At 46.6% G+C, this 23,004-nt stretch overlaps 1 protein-coding gene and 1 non-coding gene across 4 annotated transcripts in view; both read left to right on the top strand.

The window, feature by feature from the left end:
- Nucleotides 1–23,004, top strand: part of smo (smoothened) — a 91,322-nt gene that overhangs the window by 19,617 nt on the left and 48,701 nt on the right. For all 3 annotated transcript variants that reach the window (XM_068385925.1, XM_068385923.1, XM_068385924.1), the window contains exons 4-5: nucleotides 21,476–21,601; nucleotides 22,094–22,195. In XM_068385925.1, coding sequence (XP_068242026.1) covers nucleotides 21,476–21,601; nucleotides 22,094–22,195 — 228 coding nt within the window. The remainder of the gene's footprint in view (nucleotides 1–21,475; nucleotides 21,602–22,093; nucleotides 22,196–23,004) is intronic.
- Nucleotides 17,687–17,805, top strand: LOC137652582 (5S ribosomal RNA). The gene has a single exon (XR_011046364.1). It is a non-coding gene; the product is annotated as a 5S ribosomal RNA (ribosomal RNA).

The following is a 23,004-nucleotide window of genomic DNA, read 5'->3' as shown; positions in this document are numbered from 1 at the left end:
TATTTAACAAGGGCGTGTGGAAACCACTATTCACAGGCTGTCTTCCATTTAGATAATCCCTTCATCAAAGGGAAGGGCCGTGGCAGGCCCTAGAGAATACAGTTGGGCTACCCCACCGACACCTACTACTCGCGCTCTCCAGGTCATCCTTTTGCAAGAACATATGGCTTGGCAAGGAAAGGGTGGGTCCGTACAAAAATAACCGGGAAGGGTTTCACCGGGCGTCACAGGTCTCTTCCCAGAAATAGATTTTTCCTTCGTCAAAATCCCTTTTCTGGGTCGATCTGTGACGGCCGGTGAAAATGTACCAGAGAATGCCTTCCAAGCCCAATAAAGTAATAACATAATGCGGAGAATACAATCACCATGTACGACAATAATATAATATAATAATGTAAGAAACTTCCAATTACCAACTAGCCAAATGACATAGGGAGCGTATGGCTAAATAACTAAGACGACAAGGAATCAACTGAGTGTCAAATCGCAAAAGGCATCAAACCTTACATGTCTAAGCATATCTAAACCTTAAAGGAACGGTGACTACAATAACAGTTAAACCATAGGAATTAAACATGGCAAATATCATAGGGCTAACGAACTACCCAGGAGAGTGGCGACGTGGTGTGAGTGGCGGGTAGGAGGGAGAAGAGACGAGATGGAAGAAAGGAAGAAGCAGAGATTAATGGAGAGGGACAAGGCTCCCCACTGCCATCGTCGGGTATTTAGGGCCTGTAAGATCTTTAGATAGTGGCGTTTGACAACCATAGGGGATTTCTAACCCGTATATTTTTTCAAAATCATCAAAGTCCCTGTTCTGGAAGTAATTGATGTAGGTATCTACTGTCCGTATATCATGAGCCTGGGGAAATGATTCCGGATTACTGTAGTATGTTTAAAGAAGTAGAGGATTTGTTGCCTGATACCGTGAATAAAAATAGTACCTCCTTGTTCCCCGATAACCAAGGGGCCAGACGAGCGGGTGGCAGTTCTAGCTAAAAAAGGCCTTGAGAGTAGTGACTGAACACAGAGAAAAGATCCTGAGGAAGAAGAATAATCTTCCGAGGGGGGCACCTATTTGCGGATCCTCATTTCTTAGCTAGAAAAGCATTGTCTGGAGAAAGGAGGTCTTCGGCTGAAGGGAGGAAATCTATGTTTTCTGGGTTCGTGAGAGAGCTGCTAGTTCTGATATTCCATCACCTAAGGCCAAAGCCGTTAGAAATGAAGTCTTCCTAAGAAGAGTGATAAGAGCAGGATTCATTGTCCGTGTCCGGCGCAAGTTTTGAGGACACCGTTCATAGACCAGAGTCCTTTTGTGGCCGAACCGAAGGTCAAAGCCTAGCACATGTTTTTGGAATAGATGAGAAATAGGAATCAGCTAGGTTTATGTTAAACCCAACAAGGAAGACCTTCTTCAAAGCTGACTTGATGGTGGTTAAAGTGCTAACTGTTAGGCCTTTGCCAAATAAGAACCTCAAGAAATAGATGTCTATATTCGGAGACATACGAGTATGGTCTGAACTCTTAGGGAATCTGCTAGTTGTTAACGGCCAAATCATATTGGCGAATTGTCGAGTCCCTTTTGTCTGATTCGATGAAGAGATCGATTTCCGGTTCAATGTTCTCGTCTCTACTAGCTGCAAACTTCCTGTAGTCCACAAAGTCAGAGTTTTGGCTATCCTTGAGCAATCTGACAGTGAGTTTGGATTACTTGAGTCAGTTTGGGGAACGGAATCCGGAAGGGACGGAGTTTCAACTCGAGGAGGAGAGGAAACCAACTGTTCTTGGCCAGTGAGGTGGTACTAAAGCCACTGCCCCCCGGAAGGAGCGTAGTTTGTGTAAAAGTCTCATTAGAAGATTCACTGGGGGAAATAGGTAAACCTTCCTCTAATGGTTCCTGAGTATCCACCGGAATGAAATTATGTCTAGAGACCATTCTGACTCCTGTGGTTTCGTCCTGGCCAGTGAGTCTACTCTCACATTCTGGACTCCCGCAAGGTGAGTTACTGACAGGATCCAGTTCTTTTCTGTTGGCCAGGCGAAGATAGTGACCAGGATCCGATTCAGGTTGGGTGACTTGGATCCTCCCCTGTTGACGCATTGTACTACGTCTGTGCTGTCTGACACTACTCTGATGTGGCTCGACCTCGGAGGAGAGAGTCTCTTCAGGGTCAAGAACACTGCCATGGCTTCGAGAACATTGATATGGGTCTGTTTCATGGCGGGTGACCAAGACCCCTGAAACATCTGATGTTCGGAGTAATCCCCCCATCCACTTAGAGGCGCGGCTGTATGGAATGTCTCTTGTGGAGGTGGGAATTGTAGAGGAACCAATTTGGAGAGGTTCTTCGGTTCGGACCATGGGCGTAGTCTCATTTTCAAGACAGAGGGGAGCTTCGAGACCTTGTCTCTTAAAGGAACTGTAGCTCTCTTTCTCCAAACTCGATTGATGTCTTTGAATATTTGTTATTGAAGTGAATTGGAGAAGGTCGATGATACTTTCTAAGGTTCTTCTGGACATCTGTTTGTGTTTGAGAAAATTCTTGATCTTGGAAGCTATTCCTCTTACCTTTTTGGAAGGGAGAGGCAATGTGTGCTTCGAAAGGTCCCACTGAATGTCTAACCATTCTAAGTGGCCTGATGGTTGCAGGCGAGACTTTTGGAGATTGACCCGAAAACACAGGTTGTCGAGAAATCGAAGTACTTCCTTCGTAGCTCTGTTGCCTTCTATGGCCGACCGGGCCCAAATGAGCCAACCGTCCAGATAAGCCATGATCTGTATCTCTTGTTTCCTGAGTTGTTCTAACACTGTCTCTCCCAGTTTCGTGAATATCCTGGGATCAATGTTGAGGCTGAAGGGCATGTCTTGAACGCAAAGGCTTTCCTGCCTAGGCGTAAACCCAGATAAGAAGAGAAGTTTCGAGCTATAGGTACATGATAATAGTCGTCGGTAAGATCGACAGAGGTGGTGACGGCCCCACGGGGAAGTAAGGTCCGTACCTGAGAGATAGTCAACATCTGGAACTTGTCGCAGAGAATGTAAGAGTTTAGCTTTGACAAGTCCCGGTCCACTCTCAATGCCGACAAGCCTTTCTTCGGAATTGTGAACAGGAGGCCTTGGAACTTCGGTGATTGGTCCCGTTTGATTGCTTTCTTCTTGAGTAACTCTGTGGTGTACTCTTTCAGGATGGGAGTGGATTTCTGGGAGAAGGTCAGTGGTGGAGGTGGAGGACCTTGTGGCCATTTCCATCTCAAACCTTTAGAGATTATGCTATGAGCCCACGGACCGAATGTCCAATGGTTTTGAAAGTAGTAAAGTCTCTCCCCTACCTGGACCACCTCGTTGTGAGGGAGTGAACCTAGGTCCTTTCCTTCCCCGAGCCCCCTTTTTCCTAGGTCCGCCTTGATGGCGGAACTGTCTTCTACTCCTGTATCTTCCTCTCTGGTGTCCACGAAAGGAACCTGAGGGTTCGGAGCTAGGGCTGTATGCAGGCGAGGGCATCCAAACGGGGTTGGGCTGTGTACCTGGGGAATCAGTGAGGTACTCCACCTGATGAGGGGGGGATCCGGATGCATAGGCGTCGAATCAGAGGAAGACTGTGATGGCGAGTGGGTAACTGACTATTGATGGCAGTGACCCCAGTTCGTTTTGTAGAGGGCAACTCTGCTTCTTCTTGAAGAAAGCTTGCTTTTGGTCTTCGACCTTCTTTCTGGCAGTGAGGTCCCGCCTTTCCTGCAATTTTGGGTTGCTCTCGTATCATCTTGTAGAACCTTGTTCACCTCCTCCTGAGGGAAGAGGATTTTACCCCATCAGGAGGAAACTATCAGCCTGCTCGATTCCTGTCTGATAGAGGCCTCAGACAGAACGTATTTCCCACAACTAACCCGATCAGACCACCAAACGTGTAGGTCGAATTGGAAGGGCAGAGATTGGTTCTTCATGGATATCCGAAACAAAGTCTCAGTGGGATAAATGGAGGCTAGGGTCTCCCCGAGGTGGGGTCCGGCTCTTTAAGAGCCGGCATGGCCGAACCTTCTTTGTCAGCTTGAATAGTAAGACCTGTCCCTTTATCCATAATAGGCAAGGCAACAATGAGAGCAGTTGTAGATATGGCGTATTCCCCATTGTGTGGGGTGAGCTTGGAATTATCGTACCCCCCAGACCGACAACATCCTGGTCCAGACAGATCGGGCCTGCCCTTTAGGAAATAATACCGTTACCTTCGGTACCTTGTCTAACCTAACCAAGGCATGCTCTTTCAATCAAACGAATCCGTTGAATGGGAATTCTAGTCCCTGAGAGTAAATTCTAGGTCCTCCAGAGGACGGACGTCTATGCCATCCAGAGTTATGGTGCCATCTATATATGGGACATGTATGGCAAATTTCTATGTGTTGTTTTTATCGAAGGAGGTTACTTCGATACGCCTGGGGCTGTAGGGGGAGTCATCCGAGTTCCTGAACGGATCCGACTCGCCACCATATCTTTGAGCTCCGTCATAGCCCCTAGAATGTGTTGTATCTGCTCTTTAACCCTACCCCTGGCTTTTAGCAGTCACGGCTTTATGCAAGGTAATATGAACATCAGGATCCTTTGAGGGTCCTAGGTCGGTGACGCAGGTAATTGCAAAGCTGAAGGCTCAAAACTCATCACCACCTACCTGCCCGTCCATGGGGTCGATGTCCAACCCTAGATAGGACACTCCGAGGAGATAGGGTCCTCTAGATGGGGCATTCCTTCCAAACCTTGATACCCAGGGGCAGAGAGCCGCTCTTGCAGGCCGGAGAGATTCATCATCATCCTGAAAGAAGTGAGGGGATTAGTGATGAAGGAGAAGTCCGTTCTCCTCAATAAGCAATTCATACATTAATCCGGATCAAATTAAATCATCGCCAAAGGATACCAAAAGGAAACATATTAGAGCCAACTTACATCATGGGTCAGGAGTAGGGAGGACAGCTCGTAGCAGAGCGTGCATGACTCCGGGAACCATACCATGTAGGCGGACCTTCTGTAAAAGAAAGGGGACGTAAGTCTGGATGTTCCTTGAAACTCTGGTTCTGGAGAGGGAGGTCTCAACCTTCCGGACTCACCAGTGGTAGCTTATACACCCTCCCCCGGAACCCCCCCAAGCGGCGGCGCGAGCCCTAAACCACGCCCCCTTGGGCGGAGTTACCAGGGACGAGCGTGTTGACTCGGCAATGGAAGTCACATTTCTGAAGTTGACTTCGGCACAGAACGTTCTCCTCTTTTCCCTCCCGCTGCTCCCAACATATATTCGCTGGTTTTCATTATTCTGCACGCAGCTACCAGAGTAATATCTCAGCCCACGGCTTAATTATGGCTAGGCAAATTCTTACCCCGTGGAGGTGCATCGGCTTAGCGAAGACTCCAGCGAAGAGGAGAACGTAATCAGTAACAAAAAACGAACACAATCGACTGCAGGAAGTGAAATGCCTTCAAATTCTGATATTGTAAATATGTTACTCCAACAGAATCAAACTCTCATGAAAATTATTCAGAAAAGGTAAGGTTTTTAATTCTGTTTACAACGAAAACGTCATATGGAAAGCAGCTGATTTGGACTCATGACGTCACAAATGCAAATGGCGGCCCCCATACGTAAGTTTGTTATGATTTGAATGGTTAGAGCAGGCATTTTCGAACATAGCGTAAGTAGCTTAAGCAAAGCATGTGCATGATTACAACATGAATAATTGGAGTAAACAAACTAAATACTCCAATTTATATATATAACAAAATTATAACTAGGTATACAAAACAAATTGCTTGCCTGACACATCAAAAGCACGCAGCTTAATAGGCAGTAGGCTAGACCACAGGTAAGTTCGAGTTTACATTTCTCACTTTAAACCTATCGACACTAACCTAGGCACTGGGGGGCGATCTGATAAGGGTTACATATGAGGCAGGTCTAGATTATTAATAATAACAGATATAAACTTATCATTCACTTAAATATGGCACTGAATTAACCTAAGAGGGCTATTTGAGTCGTGAACCCCATTGCCTGACTTCAGCCTTCTAGGTCCGCTGCTGTCCATATTTACTATACCTGTTGAACAAACATTTAAATTAATCTATGGTAAATAATTCACTGATATTAAAACATTCATCTCGGCAGAAGTGGTTCACCTGCTAAGAAGAATGAGGCTCCCCCTCCTACTAAGCGCTCGAGACGATCACCTGAATTACCTGAAAGTGCAAATTTAGACCTCTTTTCCTTTTATAATAATGGAGATGAAAGTGATTACGAGGATTTCAACCTTCTTACCTTCCATAAACCCATTCCTTCATATATTTCCACCAATTTCAAAGCTGAACCATCTTTTCATAGAGAAGGGAAAATTCAATTGAATAATTCACTAGTAGCATTAACTTTCAGTGAAGGCCATAGTGATAACCGTGATAAATTCTTTGTTAGTAGTCAAAATAAGGAGTTCTCAGACTTTTTTAAATTAATTAATACAACCAAAGTTGAATTTCTGGCCTAAAGGTAAGGTATTTGATGACAGCTACAAGAGAAAATTTTTTTATGACAGAAAATATTAAAATGAGTATTTCTGCCTTTCAAGGGCATGCAGCACTGGCACACATTGTATACCCCTCCAAAGTAAATGACATTGATTTTTTGTCCAAGATTATTATTGGTCCCCTAAGAAGGAGCATAGACCTCATACAAAATTTGATAAGGAATTTCAGAAGCAGAGCACTTCCTAGATACCTCAAGGAAGAGATAAGAGATCTTATAATCAAAGCAGACATTAAAGAAGTTTGGAATTTAACTGAAGACCAAAAATCAGCCATTGCTGCCTGCTTTCACAAGGGTCCCCTCCTCAGAGGAGGGGCAGCAAACTTCAGGGGTAGGAAATTCAACTTTGGGGGCAGATTTCAGGGAAGAATGTTGTTTCCTCAAAGGTAACCCTAACTTTAGATTCAAGTCTCAGCCGCTTAGAAGAGGTAATAGGCGAGGTGGGTACAGGGGGGGAGGTCACAAAATGGACAAGCTAATAGTTCAGGAGCCAGAGAAAAGAAAGACCCTAGAAATTGATCCATGCTCCGCACCAGTTCAAAGAGAGATTTTTTCAGCACCAGTTGATAACGATGTTTACTCTGCACCAGTTAATAATGAGCTTTGCTCAGCACCAGTTAATAATGAGCTTTGCTCAGCACCAGTTAATAACGAGCTTTGCTCAGCACCAGTTAATAACGAGCTTTGCTCAGCACCAGTTGTTAATGAGCTTTGCTCAGCACCAGATAATAACGAGCTTTGCTCTGCACCAGACCATCATGACATTGGGCCAAATGCTATAAATCAGGATAGAAGTACAAAGACCTTGCCTTTGGCCTCAAACCCAATGAATAACTCCTCCCAGAGCCCCCCAGAGAATAGGATAGGTAAGTCATTACTAAAGAATATTGATAGTTGGAGAAAGCTTCCTAATGCCTCTTTTGCTTGTAAAATTATCAATGAAGGGGTGAGAATTCCATTTGATAATAAACTAAAAGCCCAGAGATCATTAAAAAGAACAGGTAAAGATAGATTTTATTCAATTTACAAGCGTAAAATATTGGAAAGAGAATGTGACAGACTGCAAAACTTGGTGTCATAGAGCAGATCCCCAGAACTTCCTTTTACTACTCCAACCACATATTTTATAAATTAAAACCAGATGGAACAGTACGACTAATCTTTGACATGAAGGTGCTCAACACCATGATTAAAAAACCTTCTTTTACCATGCTCAAGGCCAATACTCTATTTCCCTATCTACATCTAAACTCTTGGGCCTGCAAACTAGATTTAAAAGATGCTTATTGGCACATTCCATTACATGCAAGTAGCCAGAAATTTTTAACCTTCGCATTAGGTAAAAGGAAGTTCAAATGGACTGTGGTACCCTTTGGACTAAAGACAGCACCTTATATTTTTTCAAAGATAATGTACACGGTGATCAAGTATATTAGAACTTCATATAACATCTTAATATTCAATTATCTTGATGACATTCTTATATTAGCAAAAGATTATTTAAAATGTAAAAATCACATTCAGTTAGTCATTAAGATCTTGTCAGACTTAGGATGGAATATCTCACTTAAAAAATCTACAATTGAACCGACTCAAAGAATTTAATTTTTAGGAGTGCATTACAATATGATTAAGAAAACTATGAATCCCAGTGGGAAAAACATAGAGAAGTGTGTCGAATTGGCCAAAGCTTTCTCCAACTCTGTTAAATCTGACCTTCATTCCTATCAAATGTTAATCGGAGCTTTAAATTTCAGTGCATCCTATACAAGCTTGGGAAGATTCCATCTTAAATATCTCCACAGATACCACAGTTATTTTAATTCAGGGTACAAAATCATTCCCCACACCTTCAAAAATACCTAAAGCCATGGGAACAGAGACAAATGTACAGAGGGGTTAACATTCCAAAACCACAAATAGATGCAGAACTTTTCATGGACGCTTCCAACCAGGGTTGGGGAGGTGCATTAGTAATAGCGGGTAATATGCTCTCAATAAATGGAACTTTGACAAATAAAGAATCCTCCCTTCACATCAATGTAAGAGAGTTATTAGCTTGCTTCTATTCTTTGGAACACTTCACCACAAGGTTATACAACAAAGTAGTCTTATTACATGTAATTCAAAGGTTACTAATTGTTGGCTAAGGAAACAGGGTAGTATCAGAAACAAGTTAGCTCATGAACTGGTCAGGAAAATACTTAGTACTATGAATGATCACAACATACAGATAAATTCCAGATGGATCAGGGGAGTAAGTAACACCATCGCAGACTCACTTTCCAGGGACCTGGGTTCCATTCTCATAGAAACTTCCCTCAGTGACAGTCTATTCTCCTTAATCTGCTCTGACTTCAATTTCACCCCGGAAATAGATCTGTTCTCAAATGGCTTCAATACTAAGTGCAAAAAGTTTTGTTCATCTCTTCCAAACCAAAAAGCCATCAGCAATAATGCACTTACGATTAGCTGGAAGGGATCAACACCTCTCGATGCCTTTCCACCAGGATTCTTACTACACAAAGTAGCTTTTAAAATCTATAAAGAATGCAATAATAACATGCTTTTCTGCACCATATCGCAGGGGACGGAACCATGGATTCCATTAGTGAGGTCAGTCGCGAAGCAGCACAAACGATATACTGTGAAGATCGAAAACTACCAGATAGTTCTCAAGGATTGTATCTCGCCCTCAGCAAAGCTCCAATCAACTTTGATCGCCTTAAAAATTTAAAGGATCAGCTCCCTAATGTCTTTCCTCCTGAGGTTTGCTCCAAAATTGCTATCAGCTTGAGGGACAGCTCCTTACACAAGTATGAAAACCTATATAAAATTTTTAAAAGTTTCATTCACAAGGAGTATGGAAGAGACAACAAATACCCCCTGTTAGCAATTATCTTATTTTTCAATCACCTTATAGACAAGGGACTGTCTTACAATACCCTGAAGAGCTACAGAGCAGCTTTAGGTCTTATCTTGTCAGGTTATTTCCCAGGTTACTGTCTTGCAGAAGACAAATATGTCAAAGCAATGATATCAGGAGTTAATAGAAGGAAGCCTAGCAATTCTCACCAATTCCCTGGCTGGGATCTAGACAAAGTAATCTCGTTTCTCAACACCACGAGAGATAACTCTACCTTACTACTGACACAGAAAACCTTGTTCCTAGTAGCCTTAGCTTGCCCTTTAAGAGCAAATCAATTTAACAATCTCTGCATTTCCAGGAGCACCTTCACCCCAGAACACGTTGTCTTACGGAACCACCCTTCCTTCATGGCCAAAAACCAAAAGAACAACTACACGCCAATAGAGATCAGCTTTAGGAAGCTTCCTAACTGACCAAAGATATGTCCAGTCAGACAATTGAACTTCTATTTGGAATACACAAACAAAGTCTGTATGGAAAGAAACATAGACAGGAAAGACCACATATGGCTAGATGAACACTTCAAGATCATGTCCTTACAAAAAATGAGACAACGTTTTAGGGAGTGCATTTTCAGAGCTGACCCAAATGCAACTAAACAGTCAACTAATTTCCACTCTACAAGGGGTCAAGCTTCATCAAGACTGCTATACAATGGAGTATCTATACAAGAAATCATGTCCAGAATGAATTGGAGAAGCGACTCTGTCTTCAGCTCTTACTATGCTCTCCTCGGCTTACAGGGAGCTTTCGATGCTGTGGTCGCTGGACTTCATCTTCAAGCCCCCTGAAGCATCTGCCTAGCTACCACTGGTGAGTCCGGAAGGTTGAGACCTCCCTCTCCAGAACTGTAAGTTTACTTGTGAACGAAGGTTCTGGAGTGGGAGGTGAGACCTTCCGGATTCAAGGTCTGGGTCACCCTCCAACTCTTCCCCCGTGAGCCGAGGAGACCATGTACTTAGGAGGGAATATTCTAACAACTTCATAATTCAACAGAGTAGGTTATATATACAAGAACACACACATACAATCACTATTATTCCACAGAAAATAAACTAACTGGAATCTTTCAATATTCATATCAACCAAGAGAGCACAAGAAGATTTAATTTACTAGTAAAAAGACCTTTATGTCCAACAATTTGCACCTTCACAGTAATTTCTTCATAACTTGCACAACCAAGGTAAGCTCAACCACTTCTGTGTTATTTTTTGTTCTATTACAACTTCAAAAATGTGACTTCCATTGCCGAGTCAACCCGCTCGTCCCTGGTAACTCCGCCCAAGGGTGCGTGGTTTAGGGCTCGCGCCGCCGCTTGGGGGGGTTCCGAGGGGGGGGTGTATAAGCTACCACTGGTGAGTCCGGAAGGTCTCACCTCCCACTCCAGAACCTTTGTTCACAAGTAAACTTACAGTTAGTGATCCTATTCACAGGCTGGGATCAACCGTATAACTCTAACTAACAGTAATGTCTATATTTATGCATATATTTAATTATAAGTATGAATAAATATGGATAAATATCCATACAACATCGTGTTCAAAATAGAAATAAATTTCTACTCAGTACTTGGAACCGAACGCTAGCCCCTTCTAATGAAAAGCCAGGTCGAAACCAACCATGCCATGAGAGGCTATCTACTGTTCCTTGAGACTCTGGTCAGTGAACAGATGAATCAATAGAATACTAATATCCAGTAACCACATAACATGTAATTATAAACCTCATTGGTAAAATAATGTTAACCCCGGTTCTGAACGTCTGAGTCAGGGGTGGCCATCCTATGGTGCATGCGCCAACAGTGGCGCATTTCATGATTACAAGTGGCGCACTATACCCCAAAGATAGGAAATTGAATGACTTTTCTTTAAAATTGCTAATTATGTTCATATATTTTCATTAGGACTTTCAAGACTAAGTAATGAATATTATCAATGCAAATTCAAAGTGTCATTAAAGTAAGTACAGTTTACTTTGTATTCATGTTAAATCCTTTCCTTTACAGCTAAAACCAAAGATTGGCCACCCGTGGTCTGAGTGATCTCTGTTGCCACCGGAGATCCGGTTACAAAGGTCCATCATAGTGAAAACGTGAACATCAGAGGAAAGCTAATATTAACCTCAATGCTGAACGTCTGTGTGATATCCGGTTAAGCCGGAAATTCGATGAAAAGGACCGTAATAACGAAATTGTGATTATTCATGAAAAAGGGTTCGTACCCTGGTTCTGATCGTCTGATTGATCAAATTGTTAACTCCGGTTCTGATCGTCTGATTGATCTCTGTTTGTACCGGAGATTCGGTGACAAAGGTCCGTCATCGTGAAATCGTGACCCTCAGCGGTACGATAACATTCCTCAATACTGAATGTCTGTGTTATCTCCAGTGAAGCCGGAGATTCGATGAAAAAAGGGACCGTAATAATGTAATTGTGATCAGTCATGACAAAGGTTCGTGTGCAAAAGGCCGCAGCCGGAGTCTGAGTACCGGATTTCACCGATGCACTACAAATATCTGACTAGTTCTCACCCAATGAGTATCCATTATAGCGGAGTATAACTCAAGGCGGAGCTAAGGGTATCGGCATAAAGCGACCCCAACTAATGACTCTTACACTAACGTAACCTATAATAGTGCTAGCTATATTAACAGTAACCACAACAATAAAACGTGAATATCATTAAACGTAATATCATCAACTCGGAGAATAAGAAGAGGCAGGAATAACTCGTGATCGTATAAAAACGGAAAACGGGAAACCCACCACCTTTACTCAAGCTTAATAAAGAAAACGAGAGAAGGGGTAACTCGTATCTGTAGAAACAGAAAACGAGCACACTCTGCTCACGCTCTCAAGGTTACATAATAAAAAACTAACATCACACAATAATATAAGAAAAATAATAAATTTGATTGCTTTTTCCTTAGTAATAGTAATAACCAAGAACGAAGAATAACGACAACGTAACAAATAAACATAAAGATATAGTCTAAAACGAGCACCTTCCTGAGGTGTGTACATAAGTATAACAAAGACTAAATCGCTATTCTTCGTAGGTCCAAATTGGACTTGCTAGCAAATAAATACCATAGTAAAAACCAATAACAAATAATGATAATAAAATTGGTCATAAAACGTAAGTGATATAACCTAGATGACAGAGTACCAGATGGGCAAAATTAACTTGAAAACTACCGAAGCGAACAATACCCAAAATGGCTGCCGATACCGAGGCAGGCCAAACGCTTCCAAAACTAAAATCCACAATACTGGAAATAGAACAAATGCCCAGTACTGAAATAAACTGTCAAAACAAACTATGGTACTTAACATTGGTAAAGGTGAAGTAGCAACGTTAGTCATGTTGAATTAACAACAAACACTTGCGAAAACACTGAGCAAAACACTTATAGACTTTGCGGGCAAGTCCAAAACAGAAGGATGACCTGGAGAGCGCGAGTAGTATGTGTCGGTGGGGTAGCCCAACTGTATTCTCTAGGGCCTGCCACGGCCCTCCCCTTTGATGAAGGGATTATCTAAATGGAAGACAGCCTGTGAATAGTGGTTTCCACACGCCCTTGTTAAATACACGACACCAACAAGGTGATCGCGCGAAGGTAGTAACCTCTGCATTCCATGCTTTTATCTTTCTCTAGTATATTTGGAAGATTTATATTAGAAAAGTGTAAAGAAGGACCCTTTTCACTGGCCGTCACAGATCGACCCAGAAATAATTGTTATAATTCTTTGTTGGTTACAGCTCTCCTTCCGTGAGTGTAAGTGGTTGTGAGGGCACGTGCCTGCTGTGTAATTCTTGTGTTCTTTTCCCTCGGGATTCCTCTTCGGAGTCTTCCCGGGGGAATGAATGTTAACTAATGATTTTTGTTTTTATTTTTCACAGTTACCGATCTAGTTCGTTTCTGTAATGTGACAACGGAGTGAGCTGTCTTGTTGGAGGCCTGGGGATTCGGCTGTTGCTGCCTCCCCTATAGATCTTCGTCAGGGGCGTGTCTCCTCCTGGAAGTACTCCCGTGACGATTGACAGCGCTCCAGTTCATTTTAGAACACTCAGGAGGCTCGCCTCCTTGGGTGGGTAACTTTCCTTCCGAGGGAAGTTTTCCTGTCCAGGTTTTGAGTTTTTTCCCCTTTGGGGGGTTCTCCTCTTGCCTTTATTTCGTGCGACTATGCTCTTGGTGCTGAGCGGTCGCACCTGCAGTTACGCTCAAGGGGCTGGGCAACTGCAGGAGCCCCTCTTCGGAGAATTGCTCTTTTTAGGTCACTGGCTGACCCGTCTCTTCTACGAAGTGTTTCTCTTTCGTTCACGAGGGAGTACACTCATAGAGACTTCTCTTCGGAGGACTCTTCTGCTGTTGTTGCTGTTGGCCGCCTTCGCCGTAAGGCTCACCGTCCGCTACGTCGTAAGGGCCTCCCGTCTCCCTATAAGGGTGCTAAGAGGCGCCTTTTTTTAATCTTCTCCGTATGCAGCCTGCAGCTCCTACCTCCTTAGATCTCTCCGGGGATCGATCTCCAACGCCTTTCTGACCTTCCGCCCCTGGTGCAGATGGACAGCAGTCTGACCTCGTCATCCGACGGGCAACGGTCCCTTCGGGGCAAAGGGTTGCCTCCCACGGTGTGCTTCCCTTGCGTGTCAGGGTTCCCCTGCGCGCCCCCTGCAGTGTTAGCGCACAGGCGCTCTCCTGCTCGTCAGCGTTCTCCTGATCGCTAGCGCTCTCCTGTTCGCCAGCGCTCTCCTGTTCGTCAGCGCTCTCCTGTTCGTCAGCGCTCTCCTGATGACCATCGCCCCTCTGCTCGCCAGCGCTCTCCTGAGGACCGAACATCTTGCTGTTCCTGTTGTGCGCCCTGCGTGCCATCGGTCTCCTGAGCGCTCTAGATCTGCCCATCAGAGCGCACCTGCGCTTCCAGTTCCTGATACGCGCCCACGTTCGCCCGCGCGACCTAGAACTTCGGTTCAGGTCTTAGACAAGGACTCTTCTTCTCCTCACTCTCGCGATCCTGCTCGTCAGCCTGCTCCAGCGCAGCAACGCTCGCGGTCGCCTACGCGTGCTTCTAAGCTACTGTACGCACAGGATTCCACGCGTCGCCCTTCTGCTCGCCAGCGACCACAGACGCGTGCTTCTAAACTACTGTACGCACAGGATTCCACGCGTCGCCCTTCTGCTCGCCAGCGACCACAGACGCGTGCTTCTAAGCTACTGTACGCACAGGATTCCACGCGTCGCCCTTCTGCTCGCCAGCGACCACAGACGCGTCAACGTTCTCCTGCTCGTCAGCGATCTCCTGCGCGTCAACGATCGCCATCGATCTTCCACGCGTTACAGGTCCCCTGGACACCATCAGTAGCGATCTAGCGCTCGCCTGCTGTGGACCACGACCTCCGGTAGCTGAGTCTTGCCCTAGATCTTCCTCCTGCTTGCCAGCGCTCACCTTTACTTCTGTCCTTCTGTGCGCCAGCTTTCTTCAATCGCCAGCGCACATCTGCGCGCCCTTTCCTGCCCAGCTCGCATCAGCGCTCACCTTCCTGATGCACCTGCGCGCCTTCTGATTAGCGCGATTCGCGCTAACCATCCCTAGTCTCTTACGCGTCAGCGATCTCCTATGTGCCCGCGCGATTCTTCGCCTGAGTGCTAGCGTTTTGTTAACGCACCTCCGCTCGCCAACGCCCCGTCGCTTGCCAACGTGCCATTGCTTGCCGACGCGCCATCGCTTGCCAACGCGCCTTCACTCACCTACGGGCCATCGATCGCCAAGACGTGCCATCGCCCGCCTACGTGCCATCGGTCTCCCGACCGCCTGCGCTCGCCCGCGTGACCTGCGCTCGCCCGCGCGCCCACGTGACCTGCGCGACCACACGCCCACGTGCCCGCACGACCGCACGCCCACGTGCCCGCGCGACCGCACGCCCACGTGCGCTTCAATGTTCGCCCGTGCGCGAACCAACGGTATTCCATCGCGCGGACCGACGGTGTTCCATCGCGCGGACCGACGGTGTTCCATCGCGCGGACCGACGGTGTTCCATCGCGCGGACCGACGGTGTTCCATCGCGCGGACCGACGGTGTTCCATCGCGCGGACCGACGGTGTTCCATCGCGCGGACCGACGGTGTTCCATCGCGCGGACCGACGGTGTTCCATCGCGCGGACCGACGGTGTTCCATCGCGCGGACCGACGGTGTTCCATCGCGCGGACCGACGGTGTTCCATCGCGCGGACCGACGGTGTTCCATCGCGCGGACCGACGGTGTTCCATCGCGCGGACCGACGGTGTTCCATCGCGCGGACCGACGGTGTTCCATCGCGCGGACCGACGGTGTTCCATCGCGCGGACCGACGGTGTTCCATCGCGCGGACCGACGGTGTTCCATCGCGCGGACCGACGGTGTTCCATCGCGCGGACCGACGGTGTTCCATCGCGCGAGCGCCGGCTCGATTCCTGCAGTAGCCATTGCTTGCCTACGGGTCATCGCTCGCCTGTGAACTATCGGATTCCGACCACTAGCTCTCGCCCTTCCTACCACGCTCGTCCTCCTTCTGCGCTCCCTCGCGCACTTTCGTCTGCGCTCCTGCGTGCCCGCGCATGGGCGCTTCCACGTTTGGCCACGCGCGAACCATTGATTTACCATTGCGCGAGCGCCAGGGCGATTGCGACCGCGATTCCCATCGGAGTTTCGCAACATGGCCAGCCTGGGGAGTTTTCTGGAACGCTTATTTCCAGAACACGGTCTTCACCCCGTAAACACAGAGCATGGCACGTGCAAGAACAGGAAGAATCTTCAGGGAGGTCTGAGAAACATTCTTCTTTCCAGAACCTGGGTTAGCCCTTCCTCCTCGTCATTCCCTGGAAGGGTCTTGCCAGGGAGCTTTCCGTTCGAGATTTCTCCATCGGGCAAGGGGTGACTGGTTTAGCCCTTCCTCTTCTCCATCTCGTGGAAGGGGCTTACCAGGTCCTTTCCCTCCTCGGTTGCGACCCGAGGTTTTGTACAAGGAAGCTCCAGGAAGATCATGGGTACTTTCCTCCTCTCGGGCTCAAGCACCTTGGCGTTCCGTCGCCAAGTTTCGAACTTGCGGGCAAACTCGATTTTGGACCATCTAGAAGCAGTGACCGAGGGCTTCCTCTCGGGTGTCTCATCCGTGGATGTCGACAAGCTCAGACACTCTTCCATCCTTGGGAAGAGCTTGTTTGAGCCCAAGGACAGAGACATGGACAGCTGTTGTGCGGAGGAAGTCGACTTCCGTTTTCACTCCTCCAAGGCGCTTTCTTCCAGACCCTGCAGGCCTCCGACGCCTCTTCATTCAACCTCGTCAGCCTAAGTTTCGGACCGGCTACGGCAGCTAAGACAAGGTGTACAATAGCAGTCCCCTCCTGTCAGGGACAGGTAGCACGGGAGGCTCTCCCGGGGAGGCGTAATCCTAGAGGGAGCGGCAGAGTTCACAAACTCTAGGATTGGCAACCCCCCTTGCAGGTCTCACGCTGGGAGGATGCCTAAGGTTACTCGTCCGGATAACAGCTTCCCGATGCCGATTCCTGCATGATCTCCGTGATCAGCCAAGGATATCGCGCCTCTCTCTTACCATCTCTCCGTCACTGTCAGCGAATCTAGTGTCACTGAGCCTCTATGCCATGGGGTCAGCAAGAGGTTTGCCCGTTGGGCAGAAGGATCCATGCCTTAGGAGAAGGTCCCCCATAGGGTCGTCGACGGCTCCCCCCCCCGGCTTCTTCAGTCGATCCTTTCTTCTGGGAAAGCATCTGAGACGGGAGTTCCGTCGTCGACCACTCAGCTCTGATCAAGTTTGTCGAACAAACTTCGTCCAGCGTGGAACAGCAGAGATGATCAGACTGGTAACGAGGCTGCAGGTTCCATTCTATCCATCTTCCAGGAAGCTCTTGGAATTCAGCCTAGACTACAGGTGTTCCTGCTTAAGATGCGGTGTGGCGATCCCGCCGCGGCATCGCAGGCTTTTCCCCAGAGAACTCTCCCTGCTTTCCTCATGGCCGCTCAGGAGCAGGCTCCCGCCTCCTTCATTTTTTGGAGGTCTGGTCAACTCCGGTAGGCTCGGGTTCGACCTTCTCCGACACCGGGACAAGCTTCCGGGTCTTTACCAAGAGTGAGGGATCATGGTAATTTGCTAGGAGCCTTCTCTACTTCTGCCTCAACATCTGGAGTATCCAGCCATGATATTGAGTCAGCGGCCATACCACGTTGAAAACACCGCTTCTCGTCCGATCAGCGAAGTTAAGCAACGTTGGGTCTGGTCAGTACTTGGATGGGTGACCGCCTGGGAACACCAGATGCTGTTGACTCCTTCTCCGAGCCTTCCCTTCAATTGACTGTGGCAAGGCTGAGGAGAGTCGCAGTACCTGTTCTCAGTCAAGGAGAGCTTTCAGCCCTATCTTGGAACGTTTCCTGGGTCTCTTTTCCTCATTGACCTGTCTAGTTCCGAACGGTCGCCTCAGGATAAGTTCCCTGTGAGGCGGCCCAAGTTCCGGTGGTATTCAAGCAACGATTAACCGGACTTTCTGGTCCCTATGGGACCAGCGGAACGTTTAGACCGGCAATGGGTTGACCTATGGAACCTCTTGCATGGAAGTGGATATTCTCGTCCTTTCCCCACATTTGATGCTGTTCTCGGACTCGTCAAAGAAAAGGGGGGGGGCATGTTCTGGTTCAGGCCTATGGTCAGGACCTGAGGGGTACCTCCCCATCATTCAGGCAGGCTTAGGGGCCGTAGTCTGGCCCCTCTACAGATCCTACAGATCCTGCCGAGTCGCTCCGTGTGCGACGATTTCATGGTACTGGCGTGTTCCAACCAGCAGGGAGGCGCATTTTCATACTTTCGCATCTTGCAGTAGAGATACTGAGATGGTCCGAGGTCCTCTCAATACCACTATCGGCTCGCTCATTCCGGGCAGAGGAATGTTCTCTCCGACTATCTGAGCAGAGCCTCTCAGATAGAGAGTACCTGGGGGTCTTTGGCCTATAGTAACCAGCAAGTCCTGGCCTGGGGGACCTGATCACGACAGCCTGGAACTTCAAGCTTCCGCTGTTCTTCCCCCCAGTCTCAGACCCCAAGACTCTTTGGCAAGATGCTTTCCGGTGACGGTGGGACAACATCAACGCTTGCGTCTTCCCACCATTGTTGTCTGTTGAGAATGGGTCTCAACAAGACCAGGTTGTCTGTCAACCTTTCGATGGCCCTGAGAGCTCCGCTGTGACTATACGCAGAACGGTTTCCGGACCCTCTGCTTCCCCTGACGGAACTCCCGGGAGAGCTTCTTCCACGACACAGGCTACTCAAACAACCACACTACAACATCTTTCACGAGCTGTTGCATTGCTTCGGCTTCACGCCTGGAGACACTACGCCGCCCCCTCAAGAAGAGACAACCCGCTACAGTCGCTACCTTCGCTCCGAAGGTCGCGTCACTTGCGATAGTCATCCGCAGGGGTCTACCAGGCAAAGTGGAGAGTCTTCTGTGGTTGGTGTCGTGGGAGAGATACCTCTTCCCTTGAGGCCTTTTCGCCAGCAATAACGGAGTTATTGCGTTTTGGCGGGAGGAAACTCTATCGCTCAGCCTTTCCCTGGCCTGCAGGCTGAAAGGAATAGACTTTTTCCTTCCCGCTGGACCTTTCTTCGCTCATGCGAAGCTGCGAACGTCCCTGCCCCCAGTCAGAGTGAGACCTCCTCTATGGAGCATGGTTCGGACTCTTTAGTCCCTTAAGAGATCTTCTCAAGAACCAGTACGTCAGGCCTCTGATCGTATTCCGTTTTGGGGGACAGTGCTCCTGCTCACTCTGGCTTCGGCCAGTGTGTAAGCAATCTTCATGGTCTCGTACGACTCCGCACTTTCAAGAGAATAGGGGAAGGCAACATTCAGGTTCGCTCATGAGTTGTTTTCTAGACTCAGAATCTTGGAGTCTCGGTTCGACTCCTTCAAGATTTCAAGTCTCCGTTCTGTATCAGATGGCCCAAAACTTCTCCTTCTTAAACCTTCTCCTTCTTGCCAGTAAAGGAATCGAGGGGTTATCTTTGAGAACAGCTGCAGTTTGTCCTCACGTGCAGGCCGGTTTGGGAGCACAGGGAGGACACAAGGGAGAGTCACCAGTATACCTCTTCAGTTCAGACTCAAGGGCATTCATCTCAACCTGAATCCAGACCCTCCCCCTTCACGTCGCCCTACAGCACTATGTCGGATACATCGCAACGTCCCTCGCCTTCGAGTAGAACTACTCTGTGACGTAGGTGCTACAAGCTGGAGTCTGGAAGCGTCTAATGACCTTCGCAGCCCGCTTCCTGCAGGACGTGACCCACAGGAGTATCAATACGTTTCTATCGCTCTGCGGTGGCTACACAACAGCTGGTCTAACCTCAGGCTCCTTTTTGGACAGGTAGCAGAAGGTTGAGGGCATTGTTATCAGGTTTTAGTCTGCATGAACGAAAGAAGTATGTCTGGCCCTTACTTCTTTCTTCATCATCCCTTCTACTGGGGAAGCAGCATCCTGGTCTCTGCATAGCTGACCTCAAACCTCTGCAGGTAAACCATGCTTCCTTGTGTTCCGAGTATTGAGTCAATACTGTCGCGTCCCCCATACCCTGACGAGGTGGTATTGGGGACGTCCTAACCCAGAGTTCCTTCTGGAACTCCAGGTCAACTGCCTAGGACGGGTCACACTTTCTTCCTTCACACACAAGCTTATGTAGGCCACACGTTTCCTTGCGGAGCAAGGAACTTGTGAGGTGCAGGGACTCCTTTTCTCGAGTGCGACTCATTCGGATTCTGAGTCCCCGGGTAAAGCCAAAGCCAGTATGGCTGGGGACTTTCCACCCTTCCTAAGGGGTAAGTCACCCAATGTAAATAGCGTGGTTTGTATTTCGGTTACGGAACAAATGACAAATTCGGAGATAATTTGTATTTTTCCTAACCATACAAACCTTAGCTATTTACACATATTTGCCCGCCAGCCCTGTCCCCCAAGTCAAGTCCTACCTCTAAGTGAAGTGAGACATTTCACCGGGGTGTGAGGGAGGGAGGGGTAGCAAGCTACCCCTCCCCCTACCCCTGCTAACTAGCGCGGGGTAGGAAACCCTCGTTAAAATCTAATGGCTCGTCATTTCAGCTACGCCGAAAGTAATACCCAATGTAAATAGCTAAGGTTTGTATGGTTAGGAAAAATACAAATTATCTCCGAATTTGTCATTTTTGTTGTAAGGATCTTATCTCTTATTTTACTTTATATTTTGTCTATTGTCAAGTTTGATCATCATGTCATACACATTTTGCAAATAATGAGTACTGTATAGATTTCTTAAAGATTTATGATGTATTTAATTCCCATACAACAATGTTCTGTAGAATAAATTTACATGATTTTCATAGATTAGTTTCATATTTCTTTTAGCTTTCAGTGCATTAATAAAGTTTCTGTCTCATATCGTGGTGCTATATTGTATATTGTAGTTTTTATGCCCCTCAAGGATACAGTCATTAGATAGTAATCTAAAATTTAAGTGTATCAGAATTTAAAATGCATTTTATTCCACTGTATGAAAATTGGTGCATTATTAAAGAAAAACACATCTGAACCTTCGCTGGTGCTAAGGAGGAATGAAGGTAGGGGGGTGGGGAGGTGTAGGGGTGAGGGTAGGATAGTGTAGTAGAGGCATCAGTCGGGGGTAGGTCGGCACCTCGTTGTTCCAGGGGATGTTGAAGAAGGAGAGGTCTAACTGGTGAGGGACCTATGGTCGTAGTTCTATCAAGCCCCAGTAACTATACGACACTCATTGAGCGAGCGAGCTGGGTTAATTCCTGGCATTCCATGCATCCTTTTTTTCTCTGGTATATTTAGCAATATTTATTCCTTAGAAATGGTGCTATAGGAGCATTTCGCGGAGCGACACAGGTCGAGCCCAGAAATTAATTTTTTCATAACATCAACTTAACTGAACTTAAATTTTTTTTTTTAAATCAACAGGAATATCTCAACTCATGGTCATCACTGCGTAACATTCCTCGATGCTGGGCCGTTGTACAACCTCTACTCTGTGCTATATTTTTTCCACGTTGTGACAATACTTCAAAGGTGCAGCTACCGCCAAAAGTAAGTATTATTTCTATGAACCTTTCCTTCTGTTTCAAGAAGCTTGGAATTTTGTTGTAATTCCTTAAGATTAAGGAATTTCCCATTTTCTTTCCTTCTACCTAATGCCTTTACTAAAGGAATGTGACCAATGTCTACCAAAATTAACGGTGTGTGGGACGACAATGATGTTTGCTCCACAGCTCCAGGTGTAATGATTTTGGTCGATTTTTATACTTTTTTTAGTGTTTTTAAGATGTCTTCTCTAGGTGTGTTAGCAATTGCTGCACTGTTGTGTATAACAATTGTTTTTGGATGATCATGATCTGCATTTTCTTTGTCTTGTGACGGGGACAATTTTTTAATTTATAGAATCCTGTGAGGAGTAAGTTTCAGAGCATAAAAGAAGCTTAGTTTTAGTTCAGGGAAAATCCAGATAGGCTAGTTTTGATTAGTTATTTGGATCAGCTTTATACTTTGTGTAATTTTCTATGATGTACTATTCTTTTTCAGGAAATGTGTACGAAAACTCGAGCTCCTTGTGAGATTGTAGAGAAGGAGAAAGTCTGGCCGGAATATTTGAAGTGTCAGGATTATTACCAACCAAATTGTAAAGTAAGTCTGAAGAACTTTTGAGATATTTATTGTAATTTGTTTTTAATAGTTACTTGTGGGATACTCATGATAAACAAATTAAAATACTTTCAAAACTCTAATTGATTTTTGTTCCGTAACCGAAATACAAACCAAGCTATTTACATAGGGTATTACTTTCGGCGTAGCTGAAATGGCGAGCCATTAGATTTTTAACGAGGGAGGGGGTAGGGGAGGGGTAGCTAGCTACCCCTCCCCCCTCACACGTTGGTGAACTGATTCACTTCGCTTTTGGCTCGGGTGATGAGCAGACGTGTCTGCTCTCACCCTCTCTTGGCAGCCATTAATGTTTTGTCTTTACTTAATTACTTACTTTTTCTTATACTTAATATATATATAAACATTCTTTATGTTTATGTATATATTTGGGTATACAAATATAGTAAGTTTCCTTTTCAGGTTTGTGCTGTGTGTGTGTAGTGTACGACAACGTCACCGCGTAGTTCCAGGCCACCACGGTTTCACGTCATGGGCCGCGGCCTCTCCCTTGGTCCTTCGGTCGTTCCTTCGGCTTCCGATAATTCGGCCGCCGTGGGGAATCGTCATCGCTGGACTTTCTTCATTATCTGTTTTCTCCGCTGTTCCTCCTTCCCTACGGGGAACTTGGACTCTCAGCGAAGGGAACGTGGGAGTTTAGATTGACTATGGTCTCTCTCTCTTCTCGAGGTCGTTCACCCTTTTACTACTACTACGTATTATTACGGAAGCTTCTTTCCCGTGCGGGTTAAGTTTCTATTCCGTTTATTTGTCTCAATTATTTTTAATGAAAT

The sequence above is a fragment of the Palaemon carinicauda genome, chromosome 13 (genome assembly GCF_036898095.1).
Source record: "Palaemon carinicauda isolate YSFRI2023 chromosome 13, ASM3689809v2, whole genome shotgun sequence".
Lineage (NCBI taxonomy): Eukaryota > Metazoa > Arthropoda > Malacostraca > Decapoda > Palaemonidae > Palaemon > Palaemon carinicauda.
Note: the sequence above shows the minus strand (reverse complement) of the source record. Positions and strands in the feature narration are given on the sequence as shown.